The sequence below is a fragment of the Miniopterus natalensis genome, chromosome X, assembly GCF_054644295.1.
Source record: "Miniopterus natalensis isolate mMinNat1 chromosome X, mMinNat1.hap1, whole genome shotgun sequence".
Classification (NCBI taxonomy): Eukaryota; Metazoa; Chordata; class Mammalia; order Chiroptera; family Miniopteridae; genus Miniopterus; species Miniopterus natalensis.
In genome coordinates this window covers 89557391-89583288 of record NC_142103.1, presented here as the reverse complement: position 1 = coordinate 89583288, position 25898 = coordinate 89557391, and the positions used below count along the sequence as shown (strand labels likewise).

The following is a 25898-nucleotide window of genomic DNA, read 5'->3' as shown; positions in this document are numbered from 1 at the left end:
TTGGCATTATTCAGAACTAAAGAACATTCTTTTATTCCACAAATATTTATTGGATCCTACTATGTGCCAGGCATTCTTCTAGGCACTTGGTCTACAAAATAGACCCAGATTTCTGTTTCTGTGGATATGGTATTTTAGCGAGGGAACAATAAAAAACAAACTACGTAGCACATTGGGAATTGACACATTCTACGGGAAAAATAAAGCAGTAGTCATCAGGGTCATGAAGCAACCTTAACCCTATTCTCATCTGATCTCTTTGAATTCAGAATTGAAACTTTTGCAGTTTTTGTAGGCAGTTCTTAAACAGTAAAGCCAAAATCTTCATCAAAAATCCCTGATGCATTCATGCTTGGCATTAATGTTTTGGATCACTAAATGAACTTAAAATAATAGGCTAGTCTTTTAACTTTAGTTATTAATATTTCCATAATTAACTGTGTGACAAAGAAAGCAAAACAAAAATTACTTTTATGACTTTGTTTTGTAATCAATGCATCAGGATATGTATATTGTACCTTAATATTGGTGATTATTTGTCCTATTTACATGTATGCTTAAAGCAGAGACTCCAGAATATAGAGTGTTGTGCATTGTTTCTTTTTTCAGGAATTCTATTCACATGAGTTTTAATCCACATTGGTGTCTCTAGTTCTTAAATACAAAGGAGATATTTTCTTTTGTGTGTGCATGTTGGCTTTGAAGAAATTATATTTACACGAGGTTTAATCCACCTTAAAGTTTCATTTTTATTCAAGCTTATGGAAAATTGCTGAAGTCGTTTCATGATGCCAAGTCACTAAGTTCCCCAAAATGACAACTGCTAGGAATTGAGCTGAGGGCAATCACGCCTTTAGGCATTGGGCAAACTGCCCAGTTATATATCCTGAACTCATTCAACTAAGAAATTTATACATGATACCAGTGTCTATGAGACTTGACTTCTTTTTAACCAGCTTTACTCTAGGTGCAGACTCCCACTTTTTATTGCAAGTTGTACTGGAAAATAGAAGAAAAGGATAATCTTATTCTGGGTGATTGGTAACTTTGGAAAAATTAAATTAAATTTCTTTGGTGTCTTTCTGGCAATAGGTTGAGGTGAAACAACTTTTTTCCCCCCAACAAACTGAAACCATTCATTTACTCCAGAGTTTGCATTTGACATCAGTTAAGTGATTCTTCTAATTTGTCTTGGCTTTCAGAAAAATATTGAAAACATTTCTCTTTCATTTATTTTTTATCTTTCTTCATGAGATTTGTTTATATATCATAAGGTGTTCTTGGAGACTGGAGGTTGGCCACCTAGCTCATATGAAGAATCTAACAGGAAACATACCATTCAACATTTGAGCTTCTCAACTCACAGTAGTTAAGACCAAAATAATATTATGCAAGGCTTTCTGGTCATAAAAAGACAGATAGTAACTAACTTTGGGCAGAATGTGTATATCAGTTAGACATTGAATTAACATTAGTAAGTCTAATACCCCTGATGAGCTTCCCTGTCAGGTATATAGCTCATGAGGATAAAGCAGTATCCAATCAGCATAAACATTTTATTACTGCCATGTATTTGGTGCCTTTCTGTTTCTATAAAGGAAATAAAGTTGCTCTTTAATATTTCGGTGAATTTATATGATTTCTTTGAAAGTTAACACTAGGATTCACCGTGAATTACAGCAATATACCTAGTGCTATTCAGAAAATATTTGCCCCTTTCCCTGTTTTTGTGAATGTTTATTTCCTTTTAATATCTCTTTAATTCCCCTTATTTAAAGCCTACCTCTCAAACATCCATGGCTCTTATGACAAACTATAAAATATCTGCTTAATGTCATTAGCCTTTTTAAAAATTGTCCTGAATTCTTACAATTTAACCACACATCTTGCCTGTAACTACATTTAACAATATATGTAAACTGTCCTCTGACATCTAATCCCTCAAGTCCGATTGATTCTGTCTCAGATTTGGCCCTGTATGTGTCTGTAAGCCTTCTGCCATCGTCTTATTCCAAGCTTTCTCCTGGGTCCTTCTACAATCCATTCTCTACACCAAAGTGAAAGTTAATTAAACGGAAATCAGAGCAAACCACTTTCTTAATACAGCTCAATGACTTTCTGAAATCGAGTCCCAACTCCTCACCACAGCCAGCTAGTCCCTACATCAGCGGGTCCCTGCTTCCTTCTCAGATGTCATCTCCTTTCACATCCCTTCTGGTCACATACCAAATCCATCCCCGCTTTAGGGCTTTGGCCCTTGCTGTTCCTCCTGTCAACTCATGTTTTCTCCCTTCTTGTCCCTCAGGTCCAAGCTCAGATATCACCTGCCCAAAGTGGCACCAGGTCAATCTTCATCCTATCTCCCAATGCTGTTGATTTCATTGCAGTTAGCTCCATCTGAAATTACTTGTTTACTTATTTATTGGCTTCTTTGTTGCCTCTATCTCCACCTCCCTCAAAGCCATTATAATTTCCAAGAGAGTAGGGCCCTTATCTTGGTGCAACACCCATCATCCTTGGTCAGAATCTGGCACATATAATTCATTATCTATATAGGTGTACTGAATGAATAGTGAATAGTTTATTAATATGTCAAAATTCAGGGTATGCGTTGAACAGTTTTTTGAAGTATTGATTCTTAAACATTTTTATCTGGTGAAACTGTCAAGTTACCTTACTCTACTATTGAACTCCCTTCCATAAAGCAGATTCAGTGGTATAGGGCTTTTCTACTCATTAGAAACACATTTCCTACCAGTAGAATTTAATTTTTGTAAAACGTTCAACAGGATTTCAGCTATATAAATCATGCTTGAACTGCCTTTCAAGTAAGGAGACTGGGAAACTGACCTACCATGTGCTGTGATTTCAAGGGTTTTGGAAGGCGTCCGATCACTTCCTTCTACCTCCATTTACCCACCTTCATGTATGCCTGAAATGCCACGGTTAGAGTTTTAGTTCTTTAGTTCACATTTAGATCCATGTTGCTGACTGGATATTTCGAGCCAGAATTCACCCGTGCAGCTGGCTACTTTTCAACACTTGAATGCTTGTGACCAGTCAGCAAGGTGTTTAAAATTATTTAAATTAATGTAAGTGCAGAAACAAGTTAACTCATGACCAGTCAGCAAGGTGTTCAAGATAAAAATATTCCTGGATTAACACTTTAAACTAGTTCAACCAGTTAAGTATAGGGTCTGAGGATCTAAAAAGATCTTTTGAGAATGAAAAAGGGCAAAGGTTAGAACACCAAGAAGCTGAGAGATGGGCAGAAGGGAGCACCTAGAGGTTGGGGGTCATTCAGAAATCTTGGTAAGGCAGGTGGGACGTAATCTACTGTATTCTGGTTCTTTTCCTGGTTCTACCACTAAATGTTTAAATTTGGACATATTATTCAATCTTTATGTGAAAATTTAAGAGATTCAGCTGGGTGGTCTTTAAACAATTCCAGGTTGGTAATTCTAGACTCAATAGTTTTACTCATGACCAATTCTCTTCACTACTCATGGATAATGGAAACTCTAAGAGAGCTGATGTAATTAAAAGCCAATTTGGTTTCTATAAATACAGTAATATGGGGGGGAGGGGGGAACACAGCAGATCTTGAATTCTATTTTTAGCTTATGTATTTCAGTCTACATATATTCACACTGTTTCATTACACTTATATTCAGACACGAATGTGTGTGCATGTGCACACTCACATGCACATTGCCTCCTTCACTGAGAAATTACCATTACCCATTCGGAGGCACTGATTCTGAAAAGTGTGAAACAGAAGATACATCTCTCTTACACAATATCGGCTAAACCATTCCATTTTCTGATTTTCTTCATTATATTACATTTCATGTATCATATTAGGTTGAGCCAGAATTCACAAAGCCATAGCAGGTTGAGAAGGTTAGCAAATCACCTGTTTCTTTCCTCAACTCAGTCACTTTTCAGACAACCCGTTCTTGGTGATTCTCTTTTTAAATTAATTTCCTTCCTTTTACCTACGCCTCTGATTAATCTATTAAAATAGGGTCAATTGTAGGGATCTTGGCATTGTAATGATGATTAACAATCACTATTGCACTAACAAAAGACAATATCTTGTTAATATTTTAATTCTCAAATAGGGTCACAATTGTACTTATTACATGATTATACTTATTATATTTATTACAATAGTTTGATCAAAAGAATGGTCTACTGATTCTGACTCTCAATAAATATTTGGAGAGTGAATGAATAAATGCAATGCTGGAATTAAAATACATTCTCAACATTTTGACAAAACCATTAAAAAACATGGAGAGGAGCATGGGATTGGAGGCTGTGCACTGGAACAGTTATATATTTTTCCATAGAATGAGATCCTGTGCCCATTAAAATGCATGTAATGTGAAGCTATTGCTCCAGGAGGACCTGCTGTGTCACGTTGAAATTACCCTCACCAGTCCATGGATTAGCTAGCAGCAGGGGAAGATAGGGCTGATATTTGTCTGTGACTGTGTATTTAGATGACTGGGGACAGGAAGTTACAGGGATTAACATTCTGCTTTTGCAAGTACAATTAAAAGTTTAACACAGAGACAACTTTACTTTTAGTGTCTTTTGTCTGTACATTATGAATGAAATGTTCAAGTCATGCTTTTTTTTTTTTTTGCATTTATTTCCTATTTTTGTAGAATTGAAGTAAACTTGTATAATTTTTAAATGCAATCCAAAAGTTTACTTGAAACAGAAAGAAGGCATTGTTTTTGAAGGGGTGAGCGTAAATAAGTCATCAAAACTTTAAGTGTTCAACAAATAGTTTAAGGCTGCCAGTTCTATTCCCAGTCAGGGCACAGGGCCAGGTTGCAGGTTCGGTTGGGTGCATAAGGGAGGCAACTGATCGATGTTTCTCTCTCATATCAATGTTTCTCTCTCTCTCTCTCTCTGTCCCTTCCTCTCTCTCTAAAAATCAATAAAAACATATTTAAAAAAAATAATGGAGGGTCCCAGTTTCCTTTAAAAATAGTTTTAATGCATATTAACTCAGTCTATTAATTCTCCAAGTGAGTGCTTTAAATGTTTTGAACCTATGTTGTAAAAACTAACCTAGGCCAATGTGATCATTCAGAAATTTTCAGGTTCTTTTGTTAGAATCCTACTGTTAGAGACAGGTGGGTGGTCCATGGCAACATGCCAGGTGGTATGCTAAAATTAAAACCAGCCTTGGCCCTGACTGGTGTGGCACCAAAGGGTCAGAGTTCGAGTCCCGATCAAGGGCACTGTAGCTGGGTTGTGGGTTGGCTCCCTGACCCTTGGTCGAGGCACATGCGGGAGGCAACCAGTCCTGTGTCTCTCTCACATTGATGTTTCTCCTCTTCTTCTCTTCTCTTCTCTTCTCTTCTCTTCTCTTCTCTTCTCTTCTCTTCTCTTCTCTTCTCTTCTCTTCTCTTCTCTTCTCCTCTCCTCTCCTCTCCTCTCCTCTCCTCTCCTCTCCTCTCCTCTCCTCTCCTCTCCTCTCCTCTCCTCTCCTCTCCTCTCCTCTTCTCCTCTTCTCTCTCTCTCTCTCCCTCCTTCCTCCCTCCCTCTCACTCCCTCTGAAAAGCAATGGAAAAAATATCATCTGATGAAGATTTTAAAAAATCTAAGAGCAAATAGACTAAATTCTGTCAAATGTGCCAACATTTAGGAGCATTTTAAATAGGTACAGAAACAGTTATTGAGCTTAGGTCTTAAATTTCTCACTCTCAATCCATAGGAACTTCCACTAGTCCCCTTGCAAGATAGGTTCTCTATTAGGAAGATCCACCATCCGTCTAATCAGATCAGAAGATGGAATCTTCCATGAAATAGACTAGAAGGCAGACCAAAGTGAGTTTAGACCTAGAACTAGTGCAGTTAGGTGAAGGGATCAGGCTCTTGGCCTTGCCAAGGGCTTATGCCTTATTCGTGGTAAGGCCCACAAAATCTATCTAGCCAATTGAACATCTTGCACAACACTCATTTCACCAATGTATAATTATTTCCAACATCCCTTGTTTGAGTTAATGAAACTTCTGGTGTAAATTTTGATAATGATACTTAAAATTCTTACATAACTACTTTTAAAGTATGAATTTTTTATTAGAGAACATAAAATGCTAACCACCTTAGGTATAAATCAAAGTTAATTTATAGATACATAATTCAAAGTGAAGTATTTTACAGTATATCACCACACCTATAACATAATACCTTTTTAAATAGATTTATGAAATATTATAGCAATAGCTTTTAAATTGGATTTGTAGTGTTACATCTCCACCAAGAAGATATTGATTGAAATATGTAACATTTCATAGATATCTTTCGCATGTCATTTCCTATATATTCCTGTTCCTACTATAATAGATGTATTTATTTAGCAGGTATATCTATTCAGATGTATCTGTTCAGCTCCTACTATCATTGTAGGAGCAGGTAGCACAGAAAATGAGGTTATTTGAGCCCGTGTCCCTTTTGTGTCGCATGTAAATGGTCTTAAATTTCAGCTATATAAATCCTTAGATACTCAACTAATGCAAATTCTACAGGTGTCTGGAGTAATCTCTTCCAAATTTTAACTCTATTGACTTCACATAACTTTCTCATATTTAAGAAAAGTGTTGGCTGGTAAAGAAGACCAAATCTGAGTTCAAATGAGTTGTTTAAAAGATTTGGAAGGAAAACAGGAACAAGTTAAATGTCTGCCTCTGCACAAGGAGGAACTCCCTGGATGAAAGAGAGAGCTCTAAAATTTCTTTCCCAAAGAAAGGTTTAAGTCACAAAACAGGGCCCTAGGGAAAAAGTTCTGGTGCTAGCCTAAAAGCTAGGTCTAGAAGTAGACTAAAATAAAGTTTCGGGGAATCTTCTCTCTCCAGCTGGAGAGATACATTATGATAACCATGTACTTCCCACCTTTCAGCTAACCCTTTGTGGATGAGTCAAGTGGTTTGCTTTTAATCAGTATATCGATTCCTTTACACTTGGGAAAACCAATTCTACTCATATTCCTGGATCTGCTGTTTTCCTAGAATAGTTATATACAAATGTTTTGGAAAACAACAGAATTTTCCATTCCACCTCTTTACAGGTAGAATGTTCACAATAAATCTACCTGAGATTGACGGCTCCCCATGTGGAATCAGAGTATTATACTACCTAGACTGTTATGACTACCAAATTTTTATTTCTTACTCAGACTCTGCTGAACAAACACTCATATATCCAAATAATCTCGCAGGCAACTCAATCATAACTTTCAAAGCAAAAATAATGGTTTCTTGCTCAGTCCCCCTAATGGTTTCCCATCCATTCTTCCCATCATAATTAATGTTCGCAACATATCCACTGCTATTCAAGCCAAACAACTAAGAGTCATTCTCCATTCTCTTTATCCCTTACACTCCACAGCCAACCTGCCAGCACTTTCTGTGAATTCCAAGTCACCACCCCTGCCACTGCTCTTCCAGTTCAAGCCTCCATCAACTCTCACCCAGAATGCTTTATTTTCCACCTACTAACTCTCCCTTCTTCTACTCTAGCTTTGCTTCTCTGGTTAACAAAGCAACTGAATGATAATGAAAAGGGGGGGAAATTGTGTTACCCCTTTAATTAAAAGCCTCTTGTGGCTTGTCTTTACATGTAGAATGAATCCAGCCTCATAGCAGTGGCCTACAAATCCCCCCCAAATCTCTGGCCTCTCAGATCCCACCAGTTGCCTGCTCACTCTGGCCACTTAGTCTTTTCTCCTGTTCCAAACAGAAAGCCAGGATAGCCCAGCTTCAGGACCTTTGCACTCACTGTTCCCTCTGCCTGGAAAGCTCTGGCTCCTGATATCACATTTCTGGTTCTTCGGTATCCAAGTCTCAAGCCAAATGTAATACCACCGCAGGACCATCATGACCGCCTCATCTCAGGTAGCTCAGCAACACCCTCAGCCAGGCACTCCACTCTGAATATAATGTAAATTCCATAAAACCAAGGATCTTGCTTCTCTTCTGCTCTGCTCTATTTGCCCTAGCACATAGTAGGAGTTTTGTTGAATAAAGGCAAGCTTCTTCTTTTAAGGAAGGGAAGATGAAAGCAGCATTTTCCAGTGTAGTTGAGGTACTTGGTAATATGCTGACGTGGTAGAGCTGTTCTGACAGCCCCTCCTTCAATCCAACTCTGAATATATTAACTGTTTAAGGAGCCACCAAGGAACCAATAGGATCAATTTGAGTGTTTCTCATGCCCTCCTGGGGGCTCCCTCCTCCTTCTGTTCGGTAAATCAATGCAGGAGGAAAAGGAGTGGCATCAGACTCAATGACAGGGATGGTCTCTGATAATTAGCATTGTCCCTAAAGAGAATTCAGAGGCACTGACTCAGTCTCAGGGCCCTAGGGCAGTAATTCTCAAAGCCTGGTGCACAGGCCGGCAGCGAGAACAGCGCCTGGAAACTTGTTAGAGATGCCGATTCTCAGGGCCCACTCTTAACTTGCAGAATCGGAAACTTTAAATCTGTTTGAGCAAGCCCTATGCTAAAATACGAGAAATGCTGTGCTAGGGCAATAGTGCCCACCCTTGCACTTTATAATCACCTGCTGAGATTTTAAAATTTTGCATCCTGAGCAGCTCTATTAGAGGTTCTGATTTAGTTGGTCCGTCAGGGGCCAGGGCTATATTTAATTTAAGTTCTGCTAGGTGATGCTGATGGATCTCCAAAGTTTAGAGCCACTGCCCTAGTGTGGGAGCAGGGTAGTTTCATGTACATACTAGTACTTTGCAGAAGTTTCTCCTAGAAAGGAATATAATTTAGAATTCAGAAATTGTTCGCTTCACAGTTTTACAGTAGGGGAGAAGGGAATTGACTTGGACTAAAATACAGCATATGGCTATATATGCTAGGGTTGTATAGCCTCATGCAAAGCATCAATTCATAGGGAAGCACATTAAAGCAATGTAATGTTCCAAACCAAGTTCCTTGTAAGCAGCTGCTAGAATAGAATGACTTATTCCAGAAGGGAAGTTTCATTTCAGGGGAGCTTATCATAATATCAAATATGTTTTGAGTTAATGAAAATGCAGGAAGCACCAAGTTAATAGGGCACTTTTAAACCATAAAACCTAATTTAACTGCACTAAGAATGACAACTCTCTGCACAAAAGGAAATTTCACAACCTGATTGATCAAATCGAGAATTACTAGAATGCTGTGTGGCATCTCCTTTGAAGAGGCTAAGCAGACTGGGAGGATCAGGCTTCTTTAGAATATGATTATTTACTTCTTAATTAAACACAGAATAATTAAAAAGAGATTTCACTTTATAAGGCCACAGAACAGTTTGTTTGGTAAAATTGTTATAAGCCTCCAGACCCTCATTTTCATTTTAGTCTTGATTCCTTATAATATAAATGTTTTCAGAAACACTTAAAATAGAGGTTCTTCAGTTTCTGTTTATATATTTGCTTTTTTAGTTGTTGTTATAAATAAGATAAAGTTTGAATGACAAGAGAAAGGGCGTTTAATTTGCAATAAAAAAAAACTTACTTTGTGTAATATCGAAACTATTTCTTTTGATATAGCTAACCCTCTATTTAGCTGCTTAATTTCAAATTGAGTTATTTAGTTAAAAAATTAAAAGTCAGTCCTAAGGAAACAAAGCTACTTGTTTTTCTCATTTTATGGATGTATTATAAAATATAAAAGCAGCTATTTCATTATCAGTTTCCTGAATTGAATCACCTTAAGGGCTTTGCTGAAATTATATTTGATCAGTAGCTCTTTAAAAACTTCCCCATAAAACTTATTTCTTTGTAGTATTTTCTGTCCATATAAAAAGGGGTTACTACTGTGTGTGTTAGGAACTTTGTTAGATCTCCTTAGACTGCCATATGATGATTAGCAAAACATATTAGGCCATTTACTAAACAGAGAATATTGGAAACATGCTACATGCAAAGCATGGTGTTACAAGTGGTTCAACTTTCTCATTTTGAAATTAGATTGGGAGCATAATACATTTAGAAAATGTGGCTAGTTAAATTTAAAATCATTAAAATTAAGTAGCATTACATATTTAGTTCTTCAGTCACACTAGGTACACTTCCAATGCTCAATAGCCATATGTGACTAGTGGCTACTACATTGGACAGAAAAAATATAGAACACTTTTATCATCACAGAAAGTTCTACCGGGCAGTGCTATATAGGCTAGTTTGTGAGGAAACATATTTTTAAAAGCATTGTTTTCTAAGATATTTTAGGATAATTTTAAGAATTTTAAAATAGAATAAAATTAAATATTAAATAAATAAGGAAATATTATGCCAGACATGGAGTGTTTGTAAAAATAATTTACCCTCTAGAAGAGGAGCCTTAAGTGCACAACACATCCCATTTCTTATCATATTTGGTTGCCTAGGTCTTTTATATAAAGAGGGCACTCAGCGAATCTTTACTAAAAGCACTACAGAAATTGAAGCAGGGAAAGGCTCCATAAATATCAGCTTTGAACTTGAACAGTAGTCTGTGACTCCTGGTCAGCCTAACACTCCACTGCATGGTCGTTCTGAATAGTCGTAGGCCATGACCTCCCTCTGGGTCAGGTGCTTCATGATGGAGCCACGAGACGAAGTACCCTCCCAACCACTTTTTGAACTATATGCCACCTACACTAACACAGAGCTCTGATTCCCCATTATTCTCTCTTTATTCCTGCTCCAGGACCAACCAAAGTAATCAAAACCTGGCTCTCCAGGCTTCTCATAATTTAATTATTCAGCTTGAATTACTTTCTGATATGACTTCCTCCAACGAAGACCCATCTCTAATTCTGTTTTCTTCCTTATTATAGAACACGAATACTCTAAACACACACACAAGCAGCGATGAAATCCCTCCTTAAATCAGCAACGTAGTGTTGTTTCAAAATATTTGCCATGCATAAATTTCATAAGGTACTCTGACCTTTAATTTAAAATTTTATTCATTGAAGATTACCTTATTTAGAAAAAATTTATCTTTGAATATTAGATTAAAACCCAGAGAAGCACACACAAACACCTCCATGCCTAGATTCAAGCAAGGCAAATATTTTCAAGTATTTTCTAATCTCTTCATGATTGCTTAACCCAAAATACTGTGTCTCCTTTTCCACTAGACTATATGCATCTAAAAGGTACAGAGATTACTGAAAAAGAAGGCAGGGGAGGAAATAGTGACAGAACTTTGGTCTGAAAGTCTTCCCTTAAGACATCCCATGTATTTTTGACGCAGATATTTGGAAGACATGTTTTTTAGGGCAGAACCAGCTCAAGTATAAAGCTATCCTGGGCACCTGTTAAGCCCTCCTGTGCCATCTGCTTAAGGGAATGTACACAGGACTTAAAATCGTTGCTGCCTTTGGAGGTCATTTTACTAGGGTTGAGACTTCCTTCCCACAACCATAAAACCACAACGAGATATCACCTCGCACTGGTCAGAAAGACTATCATAAATAAATCAACAAACAACAAGAGTTGGCAGGGATGTAGAGAGAAGGGAACCCCTGTGCACTGTTGGTGGGAATGCAGATGGATACAGTGGCTGTGGAAAACAGTGTAGAGTTAGCCAAAAAATTAAAAACGGAACTGCCTCATGATCTAGCGATTCCAGTTCCGGGAATATATCCAAAGAAACCCAAAGTACGTGGGGCTGCCGTGTCTCAGCAGTTGAGCATTGAGCTATGATCCAGGAGATCACAGTTCAATTCCCGGTCAGGGCACAGGCCTGGGTTGAGGGCTCCATCCCCAGCAGGGGGCGTGCAGGAGGCAGCCGATCAATGACTCTCATCATTGATGTTCCTCTCTCTCTCTCTCTCTCTCCCTTCCTGTCTCTGAAATCAATAAAGACATATTTTTTTAAAAAAAAGAAACCCAAAACACTAATTCAAAAGAATATATGTACACTGATGTTCACTACAGTATTATTTACAAGAGCTAAGATCTGGAAACAGCCCAAGGGCCCATCAGTAGATGAGTGGGTAAAAAAGCTGTGGGACATTCACACCATGGAATGCTACGCAGCTGTAAAGAAGGATCTCTCACCCTTTATGACAGCATGGAGGGACCTGGAGAATATTATGGTCAGTGAAATAAGCCAGGCAGCGAAAGGCAAATATCACATGATCTCACTTATATGTGGAATCTAATGAACATAATAAGCTAACGAACAGTATAGGTCCAGAGGCATGTAGGCATGGAAGAGACTGACAGAGCTCAGAGGGGAGGGATAGGAGAGACTGGAAGGGATTAACCAAAGAACTTACATACATATATGCCTAACCAGTGGACACAGACAATAGTGTGGTGAAGGCCTGGGGTGGGGCAGGGACTAGAGGAGAGGGGTAACGGGGGAGGGAGTTGGGGGACATCTGTAATATTGTCAAAAATAATTTTTAAAATATTTAAAAAGAAAATTCTGCCACCGGCTGGCCTCAACAACCCCCTCTGTAGAATGGAGACCACCAAGGTACCTACCCCATGAGGACGATGCGCTAAGATACTTAAATTATCAGCTGGACTCAGACTTGAGTTTAACCCTGGGCTCTGCCTGTTCCCACTGAGGGATGCCTCAGTTTCCCCCTCTGGAAAGAGACAGAGTTCATTGTCTGGCACCCACAGGGGCTGCTCTGAGACTCAGCTGCTTCCTATAATGACCCCATTTGTTAAGCGCCTGCTGTGTGCCAGGCTCCGGCTGTGCCTGCCCCCTGGGCCCGTTTGCTCCTCTGAGAGCGGAGCTGATACACAGAGAGATCCCAAGGAGAGAACATGGGGGGAGCCCCCTGCAGGTGCCTGGAAGTGCCCGGCGCCAGCAGCCTGCGAGCTGTGCTGAGCCCTGTCCTTCTGATGGCCACTGTCATCACAGTGGCTGCTATTTAAAGAATCCAGCACTGGTCTTGCACACAGCAGGTGCTCAATAAATGCGCTCTTGGGAATTAAGTCAACCTGGGCTCTAATCCTCACTCTAGGGCCCTGGACATGTCACTTTCTCCTCCTGAGCCTTGGTTTGCCCATCTGAGAAACGGGCTCCCCATGGGCACCCTGCAGGCGCAGCACCCAGCACCCAGCACCCAGCAGAGCAGAAGACTTAGTGGCCCGGGTGGCAATGTCCTCGCTCCCTCGGGTCAGCGGGCCAACCCGCCCCAGATTGTGACACCCCTCCCCCCCGTGACCTCACCCCGAGCGGCCAGTGGAACCCCGGGGCTCTGTGAGGTCACCCCATTCCCGCGCAGAGACTCTCGCCGGCAGCCGCCTCCGCCGGTCTCTGTCCCGCTGAAGCTTCTGCGCCCCTGGGACTCGAGAGCCGCGGTCACCAAGAAGCTCCCGAGGGGGACCCGGGCGTTGGGGACCGAGGCCGCCCCAGGGGCTGTCCCGGGCGCCATGGGCCTCGGCTGGCTGCTGGTCCTGCTGACGGCTCTGCCCCGGGGCGCGACAGGGGCCAAGCGGTGCATCTTCTGTGACTTCACCGAGTCGGCCACCTGCCCCGGCGTCCCCATGACCTGCGGCGACGACGAGGACTGCTTCACGGGCCAGGGCGTGCTCCCCGGCCTCGGGCGCGTCACCAACAAGGGCTGCATGCTCGCCGTGTCGTGCGGCCGCCGGGACGAGCCTGTCCTCTACCAGGGCGCCACCTACAACATGGTCTCCACCTGCTGCTCCGGCGACCTGTGCAACGGGGCCCCCCGCCCCCCCGGCGGCCCGGCGGGGACCGCCACCGCCCTGGCGCTGGGCCTGCTGCTGCTGCTGCTGCTCCAGGGACTGTGACCGTGGGGCCCACGGGGGGCTCGGGGCTCCCTGCTCCTGGGCCCTCCTCCCCTCCCCTCCCCTCCCCCACTAAATGGCCAGAGGCCCGAGACAAAATAAAGATTACTACACATAATAAAAACCGTGTGCAGCCCTTTTCCTGGGAATGACGGTGAGAGGGCTCCAGAAATAAGCAACAGTTCTCACGCTTTCATCGCTAAGGGGGGACGGGCTGAGGCCATTAGCCCGACGGTCTAGGGCCAGAGGCCAGGGTTCTTTAAACCGGGAAAGGTGATTGCTTAGGAAACACAGGGCGGGGTTGGCTGGACTGCATGGAGATCTTTTAAGGCTGCTTGTTTCGCATTATCTAGTGGTTCTCAAACTTCCCTGACTCTTAGAAAGCCCCGCCACCCTCAGACCAATTAAAGCAGAATCTCTGGGGGTGAGTCCCAGGCGCTGGTAGCCTTTTCAAGTGCCCTGAGAACCACTGGCAAAGCAGAAGGACACATCCTGTGGCAAGATTTTATTGGGTGATTGTCCAAATTGGAAAGGGGGAAGTAAGATTGTCATTATTCACAGATGACAGGATATTGTACATAGAAAAAACAAAGCACTGCACCAAAAAACTGCTAGATTTAATAAATGAATTCAGCAAAGTACCGGGATACAAAATCAACATCCAGAAATCAGTGGCATCTTTATACACCAATAAGGAACTCTCAGAAAGAGAGACTAAAAAAAACAATCCCATTTACCATTGCAACAACAAAAATAAGATATCTTGGAATAAACTTAACCAAGGAGGTAAAAGACTTCTACTTGGAAAACTACAAGACATTGAAAAAAGAAATAAAGGAAGATACAAACAAGCAGAAGCATATACTGTGTTCATGGATTGGAAGAATTAACATCATTAAAATGTCCATACAACCCAAAGCAATCTACAGATTCAGTGCAATCCCTATTAAAATACCAATGGAATATTTCACAGATCTAGAACAAATATTCTCAAATTAATATGGAACCAAAAAAGACCCTGAATAGCCTCAGCAATCTTGGGGAAGAAGAACAAAGTTGGAGGGACCACAATACTGGATGTCAAAGTATACTACAAAGCCACTGTAATCAAAACAGCCTGGTACTGGCACAAGAACAGGCATATAGACCAATGGAACAGAACAGAGACCCCAGAAATCAATCACCCACATCATGATGGTCAGTTAATATTTGACAAAGGAGGCAAGAGCATACAACGGAGTAAAGACAGTCTCTTCAATAAATGCTGTTGGGAAAATTGGATGGATACCTGCAAAAAAATGAAACTAGACCACCAACTTACACCATACACAAGAATATATTCAAAATGGATAAAAGACTTAAATATAAGTCATGAAACCATAAAATCCTAGAGGAAAACAGAGGCAGCAAAATCTCGGACACCTCACATAACAGAATTTTCACCAATACATCTCCTGGGGCAAGAGAAACAATGGAAGAAATAAACAAATGGGACTACATCAAAGTAAAATGTGTCTGCACAGCAAAAGAAACCATCAAAATGAAAAGGGAGCCCACTGTATGGGAGAACATATTTGCCAATGATACATCTGATAAGGGGTTAATATCCAAAATATATGAAGAACTCATACAGCTCAACAAAAGGAAGACACATAACCCAATTAAAAAATGAGCACAAGTGCCAGGCCTGTGTGTCTCAGTGGTTGAACATTGACCCAGAAACCCAGAGGTCACCAGTTCGATTCCCAGTCAGGGCACTTGCCTGCATGGACGGCTCCATCCCCAGTAGGGGGCTTGTAGGAGTCAGCTGATCTATGATGTTTCTTTCTCATTGATATTTTGATCTCTCTACCTGCTCTCTTCCTTTCTCTTTAAAAATCAATACAAACATATATTTTTTAAATGGGCACAAGACCCGAATAGACACTTCTTCAAAGGGGACACACAGATGGCCAAGAGGCATATGAAAAAATGCTCAATGTCAGTAATCATCAGAGATGCAAATTAAAACCACAATGAGGTATCACCTCACACCTGTCAGAATGGCTCCATTAATAAATTAACAAACAAGTGCTGGACAGGGTGTGGAGGGAAGGGGACTCTAATTCACTGCTGGTGGGAATCAGATTGGTGCAGCCACTATGGAAAACAGCATGGAATTTAGCCAGAAAGTTAAAAATGGAACTGTCATTTGACCTAGTGATCCCACTTCTAGGAATATATCCTAAGAAACCTGAAACACCAATCAGAAAGAATTTATGCAGCCCTATGTTCCTAGCAGCACTATTTACAATAGCTAAGATCTGGAAAGAGCCCAAGTGCCCATCAGGAGATGAGCGGATAAAAAAGCTGTGGGACATTCACACCATGGAATGCTACTCTGCCGTAAAAAAAAAAAAAAAGGAAGGAAATCTTACCTTTTACCACAGCATGGATGGACCTGGAGAGGACTATGCTGAGTGAATTTAGCCAGGCAGAGAAAGACAAGTACCGTATGATCTCACTCATATGGGGAATCTAATGACCAAAATAAACTAATAAGCAAAATAGAAGCAGACTCATAGGTACAGAATAGACTGACTGCTGTCCGTGGGGAGGGGTGGGCGGCGTGAAGGTGAAAGGATTAAACAAAAAATAACCCTCATAGTCACAGACAAGAGTGTGATGATTAACAGAGGGAAAGGGGGGGATAAATGGTGATGGAAGGAGACTGACTTGGGGTGGTGAACACACAATACAATATGAGAATGATTTTTCAGTGTATGAGAAATAATAAAACCAGGCCCTTCAGGTGTATAGAATTGTACACCTGAACCATATATGATTTTATTAATCAATGTCACCCCAATAAATTCAGTAATAAATAAATAAATATAGGTTTATCTCAGAAGGCAGTGTTGTCTCCAAGAGTGAGCTTCGCTTTTATAAGCTGAGCTTGAAGTCCCTGATATTTAGTAATGACAGTGTGTCAGCGTGAATTTCTTTTGAATAATCCTTCTAAGCTGTATCCGTTTTGCAAAATGTTACTGAGTGCCAGTACTCAATTTATGAAATCTTTTCATTGTTCAGAGTGTGGTGGTGGCCCAGAAGGGTAGTCGTTAGCTAAGATTGCTCAAAGATACTTTGGTGAGTTACTGTTTTCAGTGGTTTTGGAGAGAGATAGAAGGATTTGTTTTTTAAGACATCTTCAGTTTCATGTCTTTTTTAAAGTTTTTATGTCATAACATTTTAAAATTACTGTTTGGAATAAAATGAACAAAGGAAAAGTTTAGAAAAGGATTTATAGTTAAAGGAAATATAAAGTGTTGAAAAAGGAATTTAATGATTTTTAGTACATCTTATTGTTAAACATGTATATGATCATGAATAGTGCTAGGGAATTTTATGAGTGAATGTCCCAAGAGTATGAATGTTCTTGTGTGTATGGATATGTATGCCTGTGTTTGATTTAATGGAAGCCATTGATCATATTCCTGTCCCATTCGTTTGAATATCTTATTTAATATATGCATCATTGAAAGAAAATAGGCATGTAAATGTCTAGTAACTAGCTTCTAATAGACTCATTAGAGAAAAATCGTGATAGAGAAACTGAGACTTAAGAAAGCAAGCTTGATGATGCCCAAGCTTGATTCATAGACAAGAAAGAAAAAATACTTTAATTAAGTCCTTAAAAATTTAATAACATTAATAGCAATAAAATACACCAATGCTTCTGAAACTCCCTGAGGTTAAGTACCAGGTTTTTTGTTCTGTTTTTCTTTAATTTCCAATCCCTCAAGGTTCAGTAATTTGGTGAATTATAAAAGTCAGTAACTAGAAACAATAATTTTTAAAAGGGCACACAGAATACAAGCCAGGGGTTTTTACTATTTCATTTAGAATAATTATCAAATTGCCATAAAAGTTACTAAATACATACCCTCACTTTATATATTTCTTTTATAGAAGGGCAATAAAAGCAATTTGTAGACTGGCTATGATCTGTGGGCTACCTTTTAAATAGAATTACTCTACATAGGTGGATTCTCAGGGAGTTATGAGATCTGCAAAAAATATTGTATGTATGTATACATACATGCATGTCTATAAATTTTGTGGTTTTATTTTGATGATAATTTTTTAAATAATATAAGCATTTTCTCTATTGTCTGGTAGACCAGAAAGTACAGATGCATAAGAGCCCATGTCTGTGCTTGTGTTTAAGCTCAAATCAGCAACAGGTAATATTATTCTAAATGTCAAGGGGTAACGAATAAAGACAAGAGAAAGCTCGAGAATCTGATACTTTGAACAGCCTCGTCTATTAAATGGGAAAGCTGGGCCTTGAATCCAATTATTTTCATTCCTACTTTACTGTGCTTTATTTTGGTTTCAAGACAAATGCATGATAGAATGAATTGATGTGCATGAATCTTTTATTTTAAAACAGATTTTATCATTTTACAATTTATGAGAAATAACAAAACCAGACCCTTGATTGCACTGTTTTTTATCACAACTTATATAACATTTTCCCCAGAGTATATGCTACTTTTATTTGTACAGTTGCAAATTTTAATGCAAAATTAGAAACAAATAATAGAATATTTGCGAAATCCACCCTGGAATAACTCATTTTAGGACCCTGAGGGGAGGGATCAGGGAAAGCATATTAAATATATTAGAGGCGTGATCCATTTTCTCAAGGTTACAAATTTCTATTCTGTTTTTTCAGGGGGCGGGGGGAACAATAGTTACAAACATGTAAAATGCAGAATAAAGTCTTATATATCAATGGGCCAACTTGTGCGTTTCCTAATTATATATAATAGGACTTCAGAGAAGAGAAAGCTCAAGTTCAATGTGAACTGACTTGATCACTGATAGCCTCACTCAGTATGAACTGCATTTCCCTCCTTCCTTACAAATAATTAAATACATATTATTGTTGTCTGAATAATTCTCGAATGGTGAGCATCTAAACATTAATCATCATGCAAAAAATAAAATATAAACTTTTGTATATTCTACTAGTTTAGTAAGAAAGATTCTGGCAGTTAATTATTGTCCTTCATCATTGTAGTAAATATTGGTTAAACAGCAAATCTTTTATTTGTAGATTCGAGTTTGGAGTATTCCTACTTTTTATGTAACGTTATTCTCTAAATGACAAAATACTACTTAGTGCAAGATTTGGAACAGATGGAAGTTATTTAACATCCATTGCAATATGACACAGCGAATGCACTTTAATCTGTGCAATATGTCAATAGCCATTCCGTTTTTACAAAGGAAACAATGCTAAGCATTTTATCAATGGAGAATTCCCAGGGTCACGTTGTAGCAGATGAGGTGGGACTCTTATCCTCTCTAATCTTTCCATGATACAGTTACACACACATATGCACTCACGTACACGCATGTGCCTGCATGCACACACGCACGTGCACACACACTCTCCAGCCTGAAAATTGTTCAGCCTGGAGCGCAGTGCATGGTGCTAAAAACACTCCGCTCACTTGGAGCGCATGCTGTGCCCGAATAGGACTATACCCCTTGGAAAACGGCTCTATGTTTAAATTTCCTAAATGGCATCTTTAAAATTATTCTGCATCATAGGAGAAAATAAAGGTTTTTTTGAAGGTTCAGAGTAGCAACATACTTCTGAAATTATGTTTCCAGTAAAAGATGTGAAAAGTTTAGAAGAGATCTTTGTGTCCCCAAAAGGAAGGAAGAATACATGATCACTATTAATTAAAAAGCCAGGGGGCCTAGAGAAAAGTGTTAGAGCTGAAGGGCAGAGATGCAAAAGAACCTGTCATAGTGAGGAAAGAATGTAAGGAAAACCACATTTAACTAGGAATCTAAAAGTTGCACTTAAAGAAAGGTATTATATTAAATAACAGAAAAAGCTGAACAAATTGTATAGGAGTAAATGAAGAAATGTCTTCAGAGTGCCAAGTGAAAGAAGAATATATAGGAAAATGAGAGAGCGCTAGGGGGCAGAGAAGAGAGACCTAACCTCATAAATACATCTAATTCAGATGAAGAACCAGAAGATGGAAAGGAGGGTAATGTATTTGCAATAAATAATTACAAAAATGGGGTAATGGGGTAACAGATTCAAGTCTTTCTCTTGTGCTCCTCACTCTTGCGCTGCACACGTGCGCACACAAACACACAACTAGCTAAGCTGAAGGCGTATGAAAAAGTTACAGCCTTGATAGGCGAGCACTTCAGTGAATGGAGCTATGTGTGCATTCTTCAGTGGGAGAGCAAATAACAGCATAGAAAGGCATGAAATTCCTCCCAAGACTTTCACCCGAACTCAACTCTAATTGAATCCCCATTATGTTTTTTTCTTAAACTTGACAAAGTTATTTGAAAGCCCATTGGAAAGAAATAGTTAATAATATATTTAAGATTTTAAATGCACGAGGACTTGCCATACTAAATAACAGTGTCCTAGATTATAGTCATTAAAATAACATGGTAGAGTGATCAGCAAAAAGGAGGACTGGGAGGCCCACAGCCCACATCCCCCACAGAAACAAATATCTGGCAGCCATTTATGGACAGAGTGCCTTTGTGGGAGCTTTGGTATCCAGGTAGGAGGTTCCAAATACCTTGTGGAGCCCAAGACCAAGGAGGGCCACTTCGAGAAGGCGGGCTTATGCACTGTTCCCCTATAGACTGGGTGCCAGCCTCTCTTGTCTTTGGTCTTGCCACTAGCCCTTTCCCCCAAGAGACCTGGGAGAAGCCATGCCTGTCCATGTTGACTGATAAAGGCCTGCTGACCTTGGACACTGCTATAATCCCTGAAGCACTCCCAGGACCCAGTTCCCACCTGTTCATTGCAACATGATTTGCAATAGTCAATATATGGAAGCAACTTCTTTGTGCATCACTAGATGAGTGGATAAAGAAGATGTGGTACATACAGCACTGGAATATTACTCGGCCATGAAAAAGAACCCAATCTTACCATTTGTGACACCATGGATGGGCCTAGAGGGCATTAAGCCAAACGTGTGAAATATTTCAAACAGAGAAAGACAGATACCATGTGATTTCACTTATATGTGGAATCTAAAGAACAAAATAAATGAACAAGTACAGAAACTCATAGAGAGGGACAGCAAACTGATGGTTGCCAGGTGGAAGGGAGGTGGCCGGGTGAAAAAGGTGAAGGGATTAAGAAGTACAAATTGGCAGTTACAAAATAGTCACAGGGACGAGAAATACAGCATAGGGAATACAGTCAGTAATATTATGTTTTTTAAAAAAGATTTTTTATTGATTTTTAGAGAGATAGGAAGGGAGAGGGGGAGAGAGAGAGAGAAACATTGGTGTTAGAGCAACATCGATCACTGCCTCCTGCATGCCCCCTATCGGGGATAGAGCCCACAACCTGGGCATGTGCCCTGACCAGGGGTCGAACCAGCGACCTTCAGTGCATGGGATGACACCCAACCAACTGAGCCACGCCGGCCAGGGTACAGTCAATAATATTGTAATAATTATGTGTGGTATCAGATGGCTACTAGATTTATTGGGGCTATCACCTCATAAATTAAATAAATCTTATTTATTTAACCACTATGCTGTACACCTGAAACTAATATAATTTTGAATGTCAACTGTAATTGAAAAATTTTTTAAAAATTTAATCTCTAACCACTACGCTATACACCTGAAACTAATATAATTTTAAATGTCAACTGTAATTGAAAAATTTTAATCTCTAACCACTGTGCTATACACCTGAAATTAATATAATTTTGAATGTCAACTGTAATTGAAAATATTTTTAAAAATTTTAAACATGAAATGACATGGAGGAAACTTAAATGTATATTGCTGAATAAAAGATGGTGATCATACTGTATGATTCCAGCTATGTGACATTCTGGAAAAGGCATAACCATGGAGACATTGCAAAGATCTGTGTTGCCAAAGGTTGGGTATGGGGACAGGACGAATAGGTAGAGTGCGGAGGATTTTTAGGGCAGTAAAAATACTCTATATGACACTATAATGATAGATATGTGTCATTATACATTTTCCAGGACGTGAACTATTCCTTTTTTTGGATTAGGCTTTTAAAAAAATAATCTCACATAGAACCTTAATGTTGCAGATAAAAGCAACATTTTAGTAGGACAAATTTATTTAATGATATTAATCTTTTTAAATTTGTAGAGTTGTAGTAAGGCCCAGTATGTTACTAATTTTCAGTAATGCTCCATGAGTGTTTGAAAAGCTTTTATATTCTAAATGTATTGGGTGCATTAGATCAAGTGTGTTAGCTGTTTATCTAAATGTTATCTATTGTACTGATTTATCTTTTTCTCCTGCCTGCTATATCTGTAAGTTGGTAGGAGGAATTTTGAAATCCTTTCACTAAGGTGGTCTATTTGTGTATTTATCTTCATAATCTGTCAAAATTGACTTTATATATTTTGATACTGTTTTTAGATGCATAATTATGTAGTCTCAGTATATGTCACAGGCATATCTTTTTGAGAAAGTGAAACTTACCATGCTATGGTGGCCCTCTATCTCTCTAATAATACCTTTCCTTCAAAGTCTGCTTTGTGTATTACTAATATAGTCAAGCCAGTTTTATTTTGTTTGTATTTATTGTGTATAAAATTTTTATATACAATTTGTGTACTTTTAATTTAAATATGCCTCTTATGAGCACGTTTAGTTTGATTTGGATTTTTTGTTCCTGCCTGACAATCTTTGTTAACTAGAATTTTTTAGTTCATTTTAATTGTAATAAGTGGTCCTGGGAATATCTCTACCATATTTTGTGCTTTCTATTTGCCTGCCTTGTTTATGGGTCATTTTCTCTGATTTTTTTTCCTTTTTGTACATTGATTGAGCTTCGGAGTTTTGTACATGATCTCTATTACTTTCATTATACACTAGAAAAGTCACACATATATGCTTAACTTATCAAAGTTTACTTTATATTTTCATTCTCCTTTAAAACAGAGGAAAAACCTTAGAAGGCTATTTCTGCTGCTCCTTTCAACCTATGTTATTGCCGCTCAGCATTTTAGTCTTTTTTTCCTTAATTCACAAAAGGTGCAATGTTATTGCTTTATAATTATCAATATTTGTTTAGATAGATATTCACTAGGATGTAAGCTGTGTGAAGGCAGGAATTTTTGTGGTAGTAGTTGTTCCATGCTGTACTTCGAGCACTTAAAGTGGGGCCTACCATGTAGCTATTGCTCATAAATAATTATTGAACCTGTGGGTTGAATATAGGCAAGTATTTAACAATTGTTTTCCTCGTCCTACTTGCCTGCATCCCTCTGAGATCATTTTCTTTCTGCCTGAAGAGCAATCCTTTAGCACTTCCTTCAGTGAGAGTCTGCTGGTACCACGGACAGTGTTTCTTTGCTTTGCCACGTGTTGGTAGTATTTTGCTTTTGCTCATGAATGACACTTTGATGGCTATCTGGTTCTAAATTCCTCTCAGCACAGTGAAATACTATTCCACAGGCTTTTGATTTCCACTGCTGCCTCTGAGAATTTGGTTGTCAGTGTAATTGTTGCTCTCTTAAAGGCATTCTGTCTTTTCTCTCATTTTAAAAGTTACCTCTGTGTGTTTCATTTCATATAATTTCATTATCCATACCCTGCAGTGGATTTTTTATTTATCCTTTTTGAGAGTTATTAGTGTTCATGAATCTGGTAATTGGAATCTTTTAAGAATTATGGAAAATTCTCAGATATTACCACTTGGAATCTATGTCGGCTTCATTCTTCCATTCTTTTTTTCCTCTTCTGATGGAACTCCCTTAGAATATGACATGCCTTCTTACTCTGGTCTCCATATCTTAAGCCTTATTTTATTTATTCAGTCCTTATGTGCAGTCTTATACTAAATTAGTATATTTTTATTTCTAAAAGTGGTAGTTTTCATTTTAAAATCCACTTAGTCATTTTCCATAGTTTCTTATCCATATATTCAACCCCTTCTTTTTCTTTTTATAATATATGAAATATGCTTCTTTATATTCAATTTTAGTGATTTAAGTGTCTATCCCAGAACTTTGTTAGAACATACTGTCTCTGTCTCCTGCTGGTCCTCACTTACGGGGCCTGCTCTCTGCCCGCCGATCTGCCCAGCACAGTGACACAGGAGCTCTGCCAGTGACAATCTCGGCAGCCAGGGTATGTGAGCGAGAGGAAAGGGGAGTGGGAAGGAGGGCGGTACTACCAAGAGACACAAGAAAGCTTCTGGAAGCGATGTATATGTTCCTTATTTTGACCATGGTGATGATTTCACAGGTATATACATATGTTAAAATTTGTCAAATTTTACTCTCTGTGGAGTTTATTGTACGTTAGTTGTACCTCGCTACAGTTGTTTCTAAATAAGTTGGATACATAGGTACCAGAATCTTAATAATAGTTTGTCCTCTGTATGGTAAATTCATTGATAATTTTAGGTCCACTTTTCACACTATTTTGCATGTTGAAAAACAAACATGCTCTGACACAGGGATTTCATGTTTCAGAATCTATTCTAAGCAAGTCCTCAGGTGAACAATAGATCACATACAAGCTTATGAATTACAATGTCCTTGATAAAAAGAAATGTTCAGAAGCAACTTAAATACTGAATGGTAGAAAGTAAACAGATTGTGAAATATATATAATCGAATATAATATAGCCATAATCATCTGGGAAAGGCTTCCTGATATAATGCTGACTAAACAAAATAGCATAAAGCCAAATTGTTTACTCCATGAAAACTTTTTTTAATATATCTTTATTGATTTCAGAGAGAGGAAAGGAGAGGGAGAGAGAGAGATAGAAACATCAATGATGAGAGAGTCATTGATCGAGCCCGCAACCCGGGCCTGTGCCCTGACCGGGAATCGAACCCCAATCGCCTGGATCCTAGGTCGACGCTCAACCACTGAGCCATGCCTGGCCAGGCTCCATGATAACTTTTTAAAGATTGAACCAAAGATGGACTAAAAGATTAATAATTGTGAATTATTTGGGGAAATTGGAATCATGTGTCATTTTTATTTATTTTTTCATATTCCACATTCTCTACCATAAGTATTCATCACTTCTCTCATTAAAAAAAAAAAAAAAATAGGAAATGACTAAGAGGAACTTTTCCAAATAATTTTTTTTTAATCTTTCAATGAGACGCCTTTTAAAAGAATGCTCTCATAGAGGATTTCAAGCATGTGAAGAACATTTTTCAGAAATGCTGAGCGTCTCATGGTGAATGTGACCAGGTTACATCCCACCTTTTCACATGCTAGTCATTAACGTTTCAGTGGCCCCTAGCCTGTCTGAACCAAGAGATGAATTAATTAGAGGTGGGTAAATAAAAAAGTTATTTTTCTCTCTAAATTAATATAATGACACACCTTCAGGATGAATTTTCTAAATCACTTTGGGTTATACCTTTGTCTCTGTGAGTTTAATTATCTTCGCCATAAAAAGCTTTTTTTTCCCCATAGACAGCCTTTACCCATTTTTCATAGCCTGATTTAACTATAAAGCTGTTAACATCCCATTTTAAAGCTGATAATAAATTGCCTTTTAACCTATTTGAAATGTTTGAAATTACGTGGTATAATATTCATAGATATAACCTTACCAATTATGATGAGAAAGAAACCCTCAAAAACATAAATATGATTTTAACCTTGAATCCTGACAAGTATTTGGATAAGAAGGAGATGAGCCATTTTTTGTATTTAAGTTCCTCTAGACTCCTAGCTGTCTGTGTGTGAGTTATGATTAGTCCTTCTTAGCACTTATCTTCCACTAAATGTGTGGAAAAACATATGTTCCCTATTGTTAGTGACTCAATAATGTTTTACTCAAGAACTGCATAATCCAACGAAGTTTTCATAATAAAGAAAAAATTCATATTAGCATTTCCTGGTTATTTATATGCATATGGATTCACACCTTCCTCTTTGTAGGTAATCAAAATGGTGTGAAAATTCAAACAGAGGCTTCGAACAACAGTGTATTTTACTCTCAGTCTCTTAGAAAAGATCCCTAAGATTAATCATAGTGGGCACTAAATCTTCTATTCTAAATGAATAAGTGTTAGCCATGCCATCTACTACCCAAA

At 38.8% G+C, this 25898-nt stretch overlaps 2 protein-coding genes across 5 annotated transcripts in view; both read left to right on the top strand.

The window, feature by feature from the left end:
- IL1RAPL1 (interleukin 1 receptor accessory protein like 1) overlaps positions 1-25898 on the top strand; it is a 1170262-nt gene that overhangs the window by 1015848 nt on the left and 128516 nt on the right. The window lies entirely within an intron of this gene.
- LOC148090614 (sperm acrosome membrane-associated protein 4-like) lies at positions 13402-13785 on the top strand. The gene has a single exon (XM_087829503.1). It carries the CDS (start codon positions 13402-13404, stop codon positions 13783-13785), a length of 384 nt encoding a protein of 127 aa, XP_087685629.1.